The 16574-nt window shown below is 42.3% G+C and overlaps 1 protein-coding gene across 7 annotated transcripts in view; it reads right to left on the bottom strand.

Moving 5' to 3' along the window:
* The window catches only part of LOC139420352 (rho guanine nucleotide exchange factor 4-like), a 150956-nt gene that overhangs the window by 12632 nt on the left and 121750 nt on the right, over window positions 1-16574 (bottom strand). For all 7 annotated transcript variants that reach the window (XM_071170352.1, XM_071170355.1, XM_071170356.1 and 4 more), the window contains one exon: window positions 4772-4917. In XM_071170352.1, coding sequence (XP_071026453.1) covers window positions 4772-4917 — 146 coding nt within the window. The remainder of the gene's footprint in view (window positions 1-4771; window positions 4918-16574) is intronic.

Raw genomic sequence — 16574 nt, 5'->3', positions numbered from 1 at the left:
AAACAGGAGAGAACGGGATTAATGCATCAGATTATTATACAGGATTATCATACTGCTATTTTAGCCAATTAATTAACATACAATCACTGACCTGATGAAATTATTGGATTCTCCAACTCTCTCCCTCCTCCCCCGGTCCCTTTCTCTCTATTCTCTCGCTCTCTCTTTCTCTTCTCTCTCTCTGACCTGGATACCCAGGTGTAGCCAAACAGACCTACAGTATTTACTGCAGCCGCCCGTATCCACTCAACTAAACAGAATATGATGAGCAAGGCCACCTCACTCCGACTCTAATTTACACAGTCTACTACATGGAAGGCCTTTTATTTGTATTTATTTTAGGAACTCAGTCTGGGTCTCAATTTACTGTTGCGAGTTAGAATAGTGGAATGCACAAGATGCAATTTTGAAATATGGCTGTGCATCATCAGTTTTTCTCTTGTTATGCCAGTCACTGATAGTCAGTCAATAAGCCCATGTCAGATATAAAAAAAAATTGATTGCTAAATTAGTTTGAGTGATTAGTGCTTTTTGAGGTCGGTTCGGTTTTGATTCGATTATGAAAAAATTCTCATGTTTTTTTTATTTTGGTTTTGGTCATTTTTCTAACATGAAATGCAATATGTGGGTTGAATGCTGTAACAACAGAATAAAACAATACAAGTCCCGTGATGGTAGTGACTGTCCATTACTGCTGATCACTTATTAACCATCACATTACCCTCATAATACTCAAATATTTCAGGTTGTTGTGTATATTATATTTGTGTTATTTGATGATTTTATTATTTAATTCCAGGTCATCATCTCTATAGAGCTGTTGCCTATGCTGTCTGATAAAATCTTCTCAGCAAATAAGGCATACTTTAGGACTGCTGAATACCAACTATCAATCACTTTGATCATGAATTTTCAGGTAGAGATACCTCGTGAAGCAACAACTGCTCACTATATCCCCTCAAGATAGCGCAATCTTCTGTCTCTTCCGTAGCAGACACAGCCCGGACAAGTAGATGCGCAATGGATTATGGTCATTGTAGTTAATGACCACGTTTTATGCGCTAAACTACGTAGAATATTGGCCATGTTGGAAACTGCAACTCCTTACTAAACCGCACAGTTCAGGCTGGATCTGATTTCTCTCTAGAGAAACTGCAATGTGCGCATTAAGCTCACAGAAGTTTTTAAAATGTAAATTAAATTCAAATAATTGAACCTATGTCGGTCAATTAATTGTTTAAAAAACAAAAAATAACCGACATTCAGGTTAATCGCTCAGCACTAGCGGGCAGCTATCTAAACTTGTTATCATGGTCGAATTACCCACTGGGGGGCCCCCATTGATTTTGTTAGTCTATAGGAGGAAGGTGGAATCCTATTACACCGGCTCCAACACTCGTCATATGTGGCAGGGCTTGCAGACGATAACGGATTACAAAGGGAAACCCAGCTGTGAGCTGCCCAGCGATGAAGAACTCCCAAACAAGCTAAATACCTTTTATGTTCGCTGGTAACAATGTGCCTTGCGTGAAAGCCCCTGTTTTTCCCGGATGAATGTGTGATCTCGCCCTCTGAAGCCGATATGAGCAAAACGTTTAAACAGGTTAACAATCACAAAGCGATCAGACCAGGCGGAATACCAGGGAACGTTTCCTAAAGCATGCGCGGACCTGCTGGCAGGTGTCTTCACAGACATTTTCAATCTATCCTTGTCCCAGTCTGCAATCTCAACATGTTTCAAACTGACCAAATGACCAGCATTCACATCTGTAAATATAAAGTGCTTTCAAAGGCTGGTCATGATACACATCAACACCATCATCCCAGACACCCTAGACCCACTCTAATAAGGATACTGCCCCCAACAGATCCACAGGTCCATTTTGGAACGGGTCCAACCTTTTGGACCCGTGAAGACCTGTAATACATACAGGGCCTTAAGAAAGTATTCATACCCCTTGACTTATTCCACATTTTGTTGTGTTACAGCCTGACTTCAAAATTGATTAAATAGACACAATACCCCATAATAACAAAGTGAAAACATGTTTTTAGAAATCTTTGCAAAGGTATTGAAAATGAAATTCTGAAATATCTCATTTACAAAAGTATTCACAACCCTGATTACAGCTGTGAGTCTTTCTGGGTAAGTCTCAAAAGGCTTTCACCACACCAGGATCGTGCAACATCTCAGCTACTCAGGACCATTCACTGTCTTCTTGGTAAGAAAATTCAGTGTAGATTTGGCCTTGTGTTTTAGATTATTGTCCTGCTGAAAGGTGAATTCATCTCCCAGTGTCTGGTAGAAAGCAGACAGAACCAGATTTTCCTCTAGGATTTTGCCTGTGCTTAGTTCCATTCCATTTCTTTTTTTATCCTGAAAAACTCCCCAGTTCTTAATGATTACAAGCATACCCATTACATGATGCAGCCACCACTATGCTTGAAAATATGGAGAGGGGTACTCAGTAACGTGTTGTATTGTATTTTCCCCAAACATAACACTTTTTTATAAAGGACATAAAGTCAATTGCTTTGCCACATTTTTTGCAGTATAGTGCCTTGTGGAAAACAGGATGCATTCTATACAGGCGTCCTTCTTTTCACTGTATCAATTAGGTTGGTATCGTGGAGTAATTACAATGTTGTTGATCCATCCTCACTTTTCTCACAGTCATTAAACTCTGTATAACTGTTTTAAAGTCACCATTGGCGTCATGGTGAAATCCCTGAGTGGTTTCCGTCCTCTACGGCAACTGAGGTAGGAAGAACGTCTGTATCTTTGTAGTGACTGGGTGTATTGATACACCATCCAAAGTGTAATTAATAACTGCACAATGCTCATAGGGATTTATACCCATCTACCAATAGGTGGCCTTCTTTTCAAGGCATTGGAAAACCTCTCTGGTATTTGTTGTTGAATCTGTGTTTGAAATTCACTACTAGACCAGATAACTGTATGTGTGGTGTACAGAGATGAGGTATTCATTTAACAATCATGGTAAACACCATTATTGCACACAGAGTGAGTCCATGCATCTTATTATTTGACTTGTTAAGGAAATGTTTACTCCTGAACTTATTTAGGCGTGTCATAACAAAGGGGTGGAATACTTATTGACTCAATACATTTCAGCTTTTCATTTATAATTAATTTGTAAAAATGTCTAAAAACAGATTTCCACTTTGACATTATGGGGTATTGTGTGTAGGCCAGTGAACAAAAAAATCTAAATGTAGCCCATTTAAATGCAGGCTGTAACACAACATTTAAATGCAGGCTGTAACACAACATTTAAATGCAGGCTGTAACACAACATTTAAATGCAGGCTGTAACACAACATTTAAATGCAGGCTGTAACACAACATTTAAATGCAGGCTGTAACACAATATTTAAATGCAGGCTGTAACACAACATTTAAATGCAGGCTGTAACACAACATTTAAATGCAGGCTGTAACAGAACATTTGGAAAAAGTCAAGGTGTGTGAATACTTTCTGAAGGCACTGTACACATTACACACACACTTTTACACTCATCATTTGCTGCTGCTACTCTGTTCTTTATTTGACTCTAATTATTATCTATCCTGATGCCTAGTCACTTTACCCTTTATGTACACACACTATCTACCTCAAATAGCTTGTACCTCTGCATGTTGATCTGGTACTGCTACTCCCTATATATAGCGTCATTCTTATGTATTTTACTTTATTCCTCTTGTGTTATTATTTCATTTTTTAAACTCTGCTTTGTTGGGAAGAGCTCGTATGCAAGCATTTCATCGTAAATTCTGAACTAGTTGTATTCAACGCATGTGTCAAAACAGCTCATTTTACTATCCGCCCCATGGCAAAATGAGTAGAAATGCAGGAAACTTGCTTTCAATCTGAAACATTTTCTCTACACCCCATGGCAAATGTGTATAATTGCACGCAATTAACTGTAAAACATAAAAAATTTCTTGCCACTGTCAAAGAGGGGGTCACTAAAATGTTCAGCTTGTAATGTGTGGAGTAGACCTTCCAACATGATGAGAAATGATTCATTAACGTGCACATTTCACTGGACATTATACTCCCGGACACAGATTCCTTTTAATCCTGGACTATAAAGCTATTTCCATGGAGGTTCTCCATTGACCATACTTTTTAGTCCAGTCCTAGACTTAATCTGTGAGTTGGAAATCGGACCTTATCCTGAGCTGTTCTAGAGATCGTATTTCTATGGTGTCATACATCACAGCCCTGTATGGGTAACCACAGCAACAAGACCCTAACCCAGCATTCCCTGCTCTCTCCTGTGTTTACAGCCCCTCTCTCCTCTCTCTCCTGCCACAGAGGCCATTTTCATCACCGTGCTAAGACTTGGTCCCATTGCTCGTCATACCTTTCTACCTCCATCCATGTTGACTATTGAATGAATGTTTCTAACACATTATGGAATACCTGTGTTGCGTGTGTGTGTGCGCACACGTATGCGTGTTTATTTGTGTGCAATGCAGCAAGTCAGACAGCGAGTAGAGAGAGAGAGGGAGAGAGAGGGAGAGAGAGAGAGGGAGAGAGAGAGAGAGAGAGGGAGAGAGAGAGAGAGAGAGAGAGGGAGAGAGAGGGAGAGAGAGAGAGAGGGAGAGAGAGAGAGAGTGAGAGAGAGAGAGAGGGAGAGAGAGAGAGAGAGAGAGAGAGAGAGAGAGAGAGAGAGAGAGAGAGAGAGAGAGAGAGAGAGAGAAAGACACTCAGACAGGCAGGCAGACAAAACAAAAGTCTACCTCATTTATGGCCAGTTGTTCTCCACCTCCCCCTGGGTGTCCACAGCGATGTCCGGAGCTGCGGAACTCTTCATACAGGTCTTCATCACTGCCTAGATCATCACCCAGACCGGCCTTCTCTCCACCTCCGTCTGGTACTATCACCGCTGAGGGGGAGAGAGAGGAGAGAGAGAGAGAGGGAGATGTTAAATAACAACATACCCTACTTTACTACAAATACAATGATACAGGCCACAAGACAAAAAATGGTTACCACACAATCAAGAGGTCTGATGAAAGGGTGTCCTATTTACAGTTGAGTTGCAGCGGAGTTCCAACCCAATTGTGGTGATCTGAATCATCGTTACTCACAGCCCAGTAGGGACATGCACCCAATGCCTGGCATGACAGAGAAAGGAGAAAATCCCATGGCAGCATGTCAGTGACCAGCGGCCTTTGGGTCTCACCCTACCCTCACCCTCACCCCAACCTCACCCAAACCCTTACGCCAATTCTTCCCCGGTCACAGTCCCTGTCTCTGTACCTAAGCCTCTGATGGAACTCTGCTCCAGTTTGTGCACTGATTAGAAACATTGCTTTTACAAAGAGAGATTACTAAAAGAGATGGCCATGGGAATAAACTATAAACACACATTATCTCGATAGCTGATCTTTACATCTTTCATAGTGAGAATGAGTATGAGGTTAGGGTAAGTTCATACGTTTACACAGAGACTTAATATATGGATGGGCCATTATGAAGTTATGAAGGTATACTTGCTGTTACACAAACAGACACAGACACACACACATGCACACACACACAAACACTCATTGCCCTCTCTTCCTGACTGTAGGTAACTGCCATGCAGATGCAGCTATAAATATTCTCCTGTCTGTCTGGTGAACCTCATCAACACATCCCTGCTCTACAAACAGCTGTTGCCACGCCGAGAGTCTCCGTGGTGACAAATCACCCTGGAGACAGGGAGCCGGGCATAATGAGAGAACACAGAGCGTTCAGACCCCCTCAGGCGATCAGGAGAAACGGATTCGGCACATCACTCGGCTATTAAAAATATACATGTTCAACGCCTAGAGCTGAGTAGCATTTTAGGACTATATTCTACTGTCTTTTCCACTTCAGCAGTCTGTAAGGATGAAGAAAACTTTGCGTAAAATGATTCTACACAATCTACCTTTTCCTCTCTGAACCTAAAGGACAACCACCGAAACTCACACAGTACCCTATACGGTCAGAGAACATACACACCAATCATAGTTTATCTATAGCGTTTTAATCTAACAGAGAACATACACACCAATCATAGTTTATCTATAGAGTTTTAATCTAACAGAGAACATAAACACCAATCATAGTTTATCTATAGCGTTTTAATCTAACAGAGAACATACACACCAATCATAGTTTATCTATAGCGTTTTAATCTAACAGAGAACATACACACCAATCATAGTTTATCTATAGAGTTTTAATCTAACAGAGAACATAAACACCAATCATAGTTTATCTATAGCGTTTTAATCTAACAGAGAACATACACACCAATCATAGTTTATCTATAGCGTTTTAATCTAACAGAGAACATACACACCAATCATAGTTTATCTATAGCGTTTTAATCTAACAGAGAACATACACACCAATCATAGTTTATCTATAGCGTTTTAATCTAACAGAGAACATAAACACCAATCATAGTTTATCTATAGCGTTTTAATCTAACAGAGAACATAAACACCAATCATAGTTTATCTATAGCGTTTTAATCTAACGTCATAAACTACCATTTTATTATCGTCATTTACATCCAGATGCTTTAATCAGTGTTTTTACTTTTGCCATCAAACAACAAGTGAATTAAATGAATGTCAATGATAATGTCAATGACAGTGCATATAGGAGCAGCTATCCCCTATAACAGGGTTCCCCTATGACAGGGTTCCCCAACTGGTGGCCCCCGGGCCAGGTGGTTTTCTTTAGCTTCCAAGTTTTCTGAGCCAAAAATGTGCATTTCCATTGTTGGACATAAAAGACTGTAAAAACAAAAGGAAATCCGCTCCAAGTTCCCACGCATAATTGAGAAACACGTGATCGTATACAAAAAAGTATTGAAATGATGATGTTTTAGTCAAAAATTATACATGTTTTGGCTTCTTGCGGTCAATTTGCAGTCTACAAATTATTTGTAATTATGTTCCACCACCCAGACCATCTGTTCACGAACAAATCGGCCCAGGGCTGAATCTAGTTGATGATCCCTGCCCTATGACGTCTTTTATGATTATGCAGTACCAGTTTTGTCCTCTGGGGGTCAGTGTAACCCACAGTGACTGACTGCACTACTATCTGCCTGCCTGCCTGCCTGCTGTAGACTCAGACAGTCCATGGCAGACTGGCACTACTCCAGGTATCGAGTGGCCTTTATTTATGTGAGCCTGTAAAAGGCTGGGCCAGATTGCTCTTTGCGTCTCGTTTATAAAAGGATGGAGGGGGAAGGCAGTATATGAAAGACCCCACAAGATGTTAGTCAAACTGGCATCTGGGGGCCGATAGGGAAAAACTAAACCTAGAATATCAATGATAATATCAGAGTACCTTCTTGTTTTCAGACTTACAGTGCTTTTTGAGTAAGTGGCAACCATTGAGGTACATTGAAGAGAATGATAGTATTTCTGGTACAACTTCTGTGATAATGGAACAGTAAATGGAGATAGTTATATGGGACAGAACTAGGCCTCTGCCAAGATGTTGTTTGATACTGAATGATAAGACACCCAGACAGGCCTTCTCTTCCCCTAGTCTCTGCTGTACCTAGCCAATCCTTGTCTGCTCAGCGACAGTGATGGCTTTTCCTGTATTAGCCATAGAATCCCCCTGAGATTAGAACAAAGGATATCCAACCTTGAACAAATATATCCTTTCAAAGGTTTCCGATTGTCTCTTCACCTGTCAATCATACTGTTTAACTCTCTCTGTGTGGGAGCCCTGTTTACCTTGAATGACACTCTCCTCACACTCTGTATCTACGTGCACAAGAACACTTGAAAATATAATTGTGTGTGTGTGTGTGTGTGTGTAAGTGAGAGAGAGGCCAGACAAGAGAGAAAGTGTGTTGGTGTGTGAGCTGTAAGTTTTCCCTGCATAGATAATCATCCTGATCTCTTGTATGTGGGCTAGCATTATTACCGAATCAGATTTTTCAGCATAGAGAACACTCACTACTTCCTGGCCGCTGGAGAGGAGTGTGTGTGGCTGGCAGTAGTGTTGCACATGTACGTCTGGGTCTGCATGATCGGGGGAGAGCCTGGGTCACATTGCTACAATGACCAACTTAGCCCGCTAACCGGGAGAGAGGGAGAGAATGAGAGAGAAATAAATACAGCGAGAGAGCAAGAGAGATCAAGAGAGAGCGAGAGAGAGGTAGAGAGAGAGAGAGAGAGAGAGAGAGAGAGAGAGAGAGGGTACCCTCAGGGCAGCGCAGCACGAGGGCACGAGGCTCCACATCGAACTACTTTAATGAAAAATACTCCCTCCCTCTTCAGCGATGAGCGCATAGCTAGCCCTGATGTTTCACTGAGAGAGAGAGAGAGAGAGAGAGAAAATAGCAGTGCAAATATTCAGAAGAGATTATCACAGTTTAGGTTTACTCTACTGAGCAGCTCAGGGTGTGTGTGTGTGTGTGTGTGTGTGTGTGTGTGTGTGTGTGTGTGTGTGTGTGTGTGTGTGTGTGTGTGTGTGTGTGTGTGTGTGTGTGTGTGTGTGTGTGTGTGTGTGTGATGCAGACAGACAGTGATAGAGCGAGCTCTGTGTGTTTGGCCCTAGAGGCAGTCCCACACTAACTCCCTCTCCCATGAGTCTCAGCTGCAGATGAACACTGGGACAAGCAGAGCAGAAGTACCCCCTGACTACCCTGACTTCATTCACTCTGCTCTTCCTCCCTCTCTCTTTCTATCACTCCCTCCTCTTCCTTACCTCTCGCTTCTCTACTGTCCATATCCCTGTCTCGCCCACTCTCTCTTCCTATCTCTGCATTTCTTCTCTCACACGATTCCTACCGTTTTCTTTCACTCTCACCTTGTTTCTAATTTTCTCTCTCCCCCTCCCTTACACATATCTCTCCCTCCATCTCTCTCCGTTACCTCTATCTTATACACCTCTCTCTCTCTCTCTCTCTCTCTCTCTCTCTCTCACCTATACCTCTCTCTTACACACACTCTCCCTCCATCTCCATCTCACCTTCCTCCCCCATCCTCACAGAAGCACCCCAGAGAGGTGGAGGACTGGATGGCTGGTTGCCATGAGAAAAGTCATCCCTCTCAGCCCTAAATGATGTCCCATCCCTGCTGTCTGTGTCAACCAAACTGCATGACATGAATATTCATCCATGAGTCAATGGATGTGAGCATGCAGCCTGCAGCTACTGTAGAGCATTGATTTACCCTTCAATCCATACTGTGGATTAATAAGCATCACAGACAGGGAACTCTACAGTGCAGCTGTTCGGAAAACTGTGGGAAAACTGCTAAACCAGTCGATTAAAGATAGTGTACTGTATTAACAGGCATCAGTTATACAGCAATTAAACAGTGTATTCGTTTGGAATTATAATAACTCTGTGAGTTGAAATCAACAACAGGTTCATCAGGCCATGCTGGGTAACTTTGCCCTTCCCTGTCCTGTCAGTGTGGTACACCAGGGTAATAGGTCGGTGTGTAATGGCTCACCCTGGGGCACTATGTGGCATGATGTGTGTGTGGCATGACTTTGCTCCATGTTTCCCTTATAGGACGTGGCAAAATGGAGTCGCCACTTTGCCATCACTTCTCTGCTCGTCCAAAGTGACAAAGCCTTCTCTGTGTGAAACCGCATCTGTCACATCCTTTTCTCTCTGTACACACACACACACACTAATGCGTGCACACGAACACGCACACACACACACTCAAACACACACACTATTTAAAAAGAGTGAGCGAGGACTCCCTCTTTGATAGCTGAGGATAATGGATAATGTATAGAGAACAGAGCTCCTTCAGGTCTATAGGTCATGGGTTCTAGTCCCTGTCCGGACTCTGTCATGCCCTAAACCCCTAAACCCCACCACCAATTATAGTAATGGCTTCCCCTAGTCAGGACTGTAAAATTGCAAGTGTCATGGAGTGAGTTGCCACTGGCAAGAGAAGCTGCAAAGTTAGCAAATAAAATTGTAACTGAAATGTAACTGAAACACACAGACACAGACACACACAGAAACACACACTTTAGCCCCTAGGGACTGTCTGTGAGGTGAGGGGACGGGGGGACGGGGAGCAGACGGACGGACGGGGGTTAATTGAAATTGGCGACATCTGTCACTAGGAAGTCAAGGAGATTGGATGGAAATGACAAAGCCATGTCAATCGTGGAGAGTGATTGTGTGTGTGTGTGTGAGAGAGAGAGGGAAAGAGAGAGAGAGCGAAAGAGAGAGAGCGAGAGAGAGAGAGAGAGAGAGAGAGAGAGAGAGAGAGAGAGAGAGAGAGAAAGAGCCAATTGCCACTTCTCTGTTTAATTTAAATGTATTTATGAATATTACTAGCAACAATAGGACAAAAATAATTTTGAATTACAAACCTACAGTAGAAAGTTACAGTATCTCATTTGTTTTGTGTAAATTTTATTTCTCAATTGCTAATATTGAGCAAATTATGCTCATTGGAGCCAATTCCACTCACTGGAGGAGTATCTGACCGTAGGCTTTGAAAAAGCTCCAGCGAATATGGGAAACCTAAATCAGTTCTACCTCATTTCTATCATGTTAAATGTATAACCAGAGGGCAAAAAATTCTAGATCACCTGTACTCCACACACAGAGACGCGTACAAAGCTCTCCCTCGCCCTCCATTTGGTAAATCCGACCACAACTCTATCCTCCTGATTTCTGCTTTCACATTCCTTTCAATCTTTTACCCAAAGTTTAGCAGAGAAGCAGAGAAGCAAATTTAGTTTATAAAAAAAAGCACCACCAGACAGGAGGAAACAGACAGCTCAAGAGGTATGCTTAGATAGGCAGAAAAATATACATGTTTTTGACAGAATTAAGCATAATTATTATTGTCTCAAGCCTGCAGGAAAAAGCAGTTTCAGGGAAACCCCCATCTATCCTCACGTACTTTGTGCAGTCAGGACACCGGTGATATAAGTCAGTATTCAACGTTCATCCATGTCTGAGGATGTCGGGAGATGACATGGAAACCGGCTACTAGGGGTAACAGTGAGCACTGTTACCTTCAAGTAGGTTTGGGTGTTGCTGTTGTGGATGGGGATGGTGGATGGGCGTAAGCATCTGCCTCTGATTCTTGCCCAGGGAATCCAGCGATAGAAAGTTGGTTTTTATATTTTAGTTTTAACCATATCACAAACCTTAACCCTTACCTTAACCATGCAGAGTTAATGCATAACCTTAACCCTTACCTTAACCATGCAGAGTTAATGCATAACCTTAACCCTTACCTTAACCATGCAGAGTTAATGCATAACCTTAACCCTTACCTTAACCATGCAGAGTTAATGCATAACCTTAACCCTTACCTTAACCATGCAGAGTTAATGCATAACCTTAACCCTTACCTTAACCATTCAGAGTTAATGCATAACCTTAACCCTTACCTTAACCATGCAGAGTTAATACATAACCTTAACCCTTACCTTAACCATTCAGAGTTAATACATAACCTTAACCCTTACCTTAACCATTCAGAGTTAATGCTTAACCTTACGAATTTGGAGTTAATGCCTAAACTTAACCTTAAACACGTTGAAATTTGACGTTTGGAACAACTTTGAAATTTGATATTTTAGAAACATGAATGAACGTCTAATTCTGAAGTGAGACTGTGAGAGCTGGTAGATTTTGTGGCCCCTCATATTTCTGGGCTGCATAACGCCCCTGTATCCTGGTATATCCCCTCCACTCCCACCAGTCCATCAACCTAGTTGTGTTTCAGACTGTGACTTGACTGTTCTCACTGATCATTTTCCTTCTGTTTGTTTGTTTTTGCTTTTTTAACAGGCTTTGTCTCAGCCAGGGATGCCTGTGTAGGCAGCAGTATATTATGGGATTCCTGTGTAGGCAGCAGTATATTATGGGATTCCTGTGTAGGCAGCAGTATATTATGGGATTCCTGTGTAGGCAGCAGTATATTATGGGATGCCTGTGTAGGCAGCAGTATATTATGGGATGCCTGTGTAGCCAGCAGTATATTATGGGATGCCTGTGTAGGCAGCAGTATATTATGGGATGCCTGTGTAGGCAGCAGTATATTATGGGATTCCTGTGTAGGCAGTAGTATATTATGGGATACCTGTGTAGCCAGCAGTATATTATGGGATGCCTGTGTAGGCAGCAGTATATTATGGGATGCCTGTGTAGGCAGCAGTATATTATGGGATTCCTGTGTAGGCAGTAGTATATTATGGGATACCTGTGTAGCCAGCAGTATATTATGGGATGCCTGTGTAGGCAGCAGTATATTATGGGATTCCTGTGTAGGCAGCAGTATATTATGGGATGCCTGTGTAGGCAGCAGTATATTATGGGATTCCTATGCTGGCAGCCAAGACAAGACTGGGCATCAGGAGGAAGAATCTTTGCTATCAGTGATGAATTATAGTGTATTATTTCACTATAACCTTGCCGAAATGACAGACATTGTAAAGGCTTCTCAGACAAGCCTGTTTCCATTCCAGTATTTGCCCTGGCATAAACTAGATTGAAACCCCTCCTTCCAGGCATCCTCATTACAGAGACATTTCATCTCATTCTCATTCACATCAACCCCAGACAGCATAGAAGGATATATTGTCAGACTGTGTATGTTTGCATAAACTGCTGCTCTGACAGTAGGCTGAATGCTTAGCGGCTAAAAGGTTAGCGACTTGAAGCAAAACAAATCTTGCTCAGCTGTACATATTGAAATACTTCTTGTCACACAAGCTTCCATTACCTGAGTACCAATTTTCCAAACATTATTTGCATGCCATCTAAAATACTTAAGGGATTTATGGTAATCAACATTACCATAACCCCTACGAACCCTTTAAACACAGATACTGATCTTACTACATGAAGGGTCGTTCCATGTGAATTCAACCCCTTTTTGATTTGAACGAAACCTTCCATACATGTCTGTCCGTGGTAGAGGTGGTGAGAAAGTGACTTTTTGAGAAAGGTGCTGAAAGTTGACCCATTTTGCATCCCCCACCCTACCATGAGACATCCACGTCTTCATCACTGGAGAAGATAAACGCTTGACTTTGATATCATTTAAAATCTTACGAACAAGGCTGTCAAACTATTTCATTGTTTCTTAAAGAAACCAAATATATATAAAGAATGGCCTTTTTTTTAACTTTAACGTCAATTATCTAAAAACAGATTTGTCTCATTTTCGCATATGTTATATCTTAGACCCTATTTTACAATTGACATCATCTGAGGTGATGGTGCCGTGCCCGCTATCGGTTGAATACATGATGGGTGTCATTTCACTCATAGAAACATCATTCATAGAATGGACCTATCCCTTCAGACCACTGCAATTTAACTAGTACACCATTGAAATGATTATTTAATTGATATTTTTACTTGCAATTACAACCAAAAAGATGGCCACCGGTACACCTACCGTCGAATGTCAAATTGAATGGGAATGTCTATTCTATTATCTATATTTCTATGATTTGAAATAGGTTTTCTAAGGAAGATTGACAGTTTATTTTAAAACAATGGATATTCCCACTCAAGTCAACAATCCCTGACGTGTGAATCTTTGTGGTACCATTTGAAAAGGAAAATGTAATAAACATTCTGTCAGCCAAAACATGGCATCCACCCTGTATTCAAGAGCATGCAGAGTCTCAACCGATGGTGGTCACAACACAAGCACTTCAGATGATGTCAAATAGGGTCTAAGTTAAAACATACATGAACATGGACAAAACTATCTCATCTACACGTCTATCTTCTCCAGTGATGAAGACGTGGATGTCTCATGGTAGGGTGTGGTATGCAAAATGGGTCAACTTAAGGCACCTCTATCTACTTAAATAAAGTTCAATATATATATATATTTTTTACAAAACATCTCCGGAATGTTTTGGCATTTAGGTTAAAAAAAAGTCTTGACTATTTCTTCTACCACGGCCACAAAGGGGTGCGGTCAGAAAGTGATTGAAATCATAGGGAACGACCATAGACCGATGGAGTGATGAGAGAGAGAATTCTAATGATGTGGAGAAAGAAACACACTGACCTTCTAAAATCCATATCCCATGATAACGCCACATCGCCACCCACCCCTGCCCCAACCAATCCCCTAACTCCCATGGCACTAATCCCAGAGATGCTTCTGGGATTTTACACACGATCCAGAATGTTCTGCAACCTGGATGGATTGATAGTAATAATATCTACAAGTGGAAGAACGTTGAATAAATGATGAGACATAAACGCAGCTCAACATCCGTAGGACATAAACCACCTCTAAAGCAGGGCACACACACACACACACACACACACACACACACACACACATCGGCCGTGTTGACCCGGGTGATATACGACCTTCCATTGATCTCTGTCTGATTACAGTGCGTTGAGGGGTGGAGTCACGGAGGTCAAATACACCTTATTGGACCATTAGAGCAGTGAGCAGAGCCTGACGGGCACTGGGGGAGCCAAAATGGCCGCCTACTGTAGCCCTCCCTCTCCCTGGGGAAGGCCTGTATGTTTGAGGTAATAGCTGTGACTGTGAGCACGAGCACAGATTAAACCCCCTCCAAGATTAATGTCTCCACACCCTGAACCTGTTGGGTTGCTCAAATACTATACACTGCAGCAATTTGTCACTGCGGTGGGTCTGTGTTCACTGTGACAACTGCACACAGCCGGAGCTCTCAGAGGTCTATGGGAGGCAGCTTTATTTTATGTGTGGCTTGGAGGGTGAATGGAGAGAAATAGGTGTTGTGAGTTAGGGTTTAATAGGGCTTGGGATGTGGTTGAGGCCTGATACATCAAACTAGACTAGCCCTGTATCTGTGGGTGGACCAAAATGATGGGTGAATGTACATGTGACTATTAAACACTCTGAACCTGAATCTCTGAATCTAAAAATTATGTATGCTACAATGCCCAGGTCAGCCACATCGACTGTACAGATGTTTGGTCTCAGTATCACAGTCTGTACACACATTCACAGTACCAGACCAAACCATTAATAGCTCAGTAACGACCCCTTTCAGCGATAATAACCCCGGTATTGAAACAGGTCTTTTTTTGGCAGATACAGTTGCAGGCTACATGAGAATGGAGTGACTGTACTATTGTGGCCACAGTTCTGTAAACATATGGTGCATTTAAAAAGGCGGGCAGAGCAGAGTGGAGGCTTCCCTGCCCGCCTGCCTGCTATCCACATTGAGATTCCAGGCAGACTTTGAACAAATGGTGCTCTAAAACACAGCAGGCTGGTGAAGCCTACAGGGGGAACGGAGAGAGGAGTGGCGTGTGAGAGAGAAAGACAGAGAACGACAGAGATAGAAAGGGAGAGAAGTGAGGGAGTGCGTGCGTGCGTATGTGCGTGCGTATGTGCGTGCGTGCGTGCGTGCGTGCGTGCATGTGATGGTGATAGTTTACGTGAGCAGAAGATACATCATATACACTAGACTAGAGATAAAGCCTAACCCTACACACACTGCACCCTTTCCATCAAAGCCCTATTAAAAAGAACAGGAATACATCAATGTCCCTTCTCCCTCTCAACCCAATGCACCTCGTTCTAGACGGTCGTACTGTATTACAGTGGGGGAGGAAGCGACACCATAGAACTAGAATAACAATCTGTTCTACCATGGTGTGATAAACAATAGCGGTGGAGGAAGACAGTCCCTTGTGGCCAAGTATATGTCACAGAGCCACAGGATATAGCAGGGAGAGTGCCCTTTCAATTCAATCCAGCTATAATAGACAATATGAAGGTAGAAAAAAGGACAGGGGGAGAAAAGGGAGTGGGGAGAGAAGAGAGGAGAGAGAGAGAAAAAAGGAGAGAGAAATAAAGATAGAGGAGAGGAAAGAGAGCGAGGGAGAGAAAGAGAGAGAGAGAGATTGTGAGCAGAGAGATGTGAAAGAGGTTCCTCTTACTCCCCCTCAGTGAGTTGTGACAGAGTGCACAAGGGGCGTTTTTAAAATACCATTTCATTCTAAACAGAAGTACTGCAGAAATATCACAATGCAACTAAACATCAGCAGGAGTGAGGGTCAAAAAACAATGTGGGATACAGACAGACAAGCAGACAGAAAAACAGACAGACAGACATGTCATCCACACAGACAGACACATTAGATATGATAGCCGTACTCCAGGCCCAATTTAGCAAGCATCTAATTTTCCCTGTCAGTCTGCCCTTTAATAAATGTCTGCCCGAGAACACACTACGCAATAGGGAGGATCTCAAAACAACATGGGAATGTGGTAGAGGTCTACCGATTAATCGGAATGGCTGATTAATTAGGGCCGATTTCAAGTTTTCATAACAATCGGAAATCGGTATTTTTGGGCGCCGATTTTTAAAATATATATATATATATATTTTTTTATACCTTTATTTAACAAGGCAAGTCAGTTAAGAACACGTTCTTATTTTCAATGACGGCCTAGGAACGGTGGGTTAATTTTCACCTTGTCAGTTCGGGGGATCCAATCTTGCAACCTTACAGTTAACTAGTCCAACGCAATAACGACCTGCCTCTCTCTCGTTGCACTCCAC

This window comes from Oncorhynchus clarkii, chromosome 11 (assembly GCF_045791955.1).
Source record: "Oncorhynchus clarkii lewisi isolate Uvic-CL-2024 chromosome 11, UVic_Ocla_1.0, whole genome shotgun sequence".
NCBI classification, from domain to species: Eukaryota; Metazoa; Chordata; class Actinopteri; order Salmoniformes; family Salmonidae; genus Oncorhynchus; species Oncorhynchus clarkii.
The sequence above is the reverse complement of the archived record's forward strand: the minus strand, read 5'-3'. Positions and strand labels throughout refer to the sequence as shown.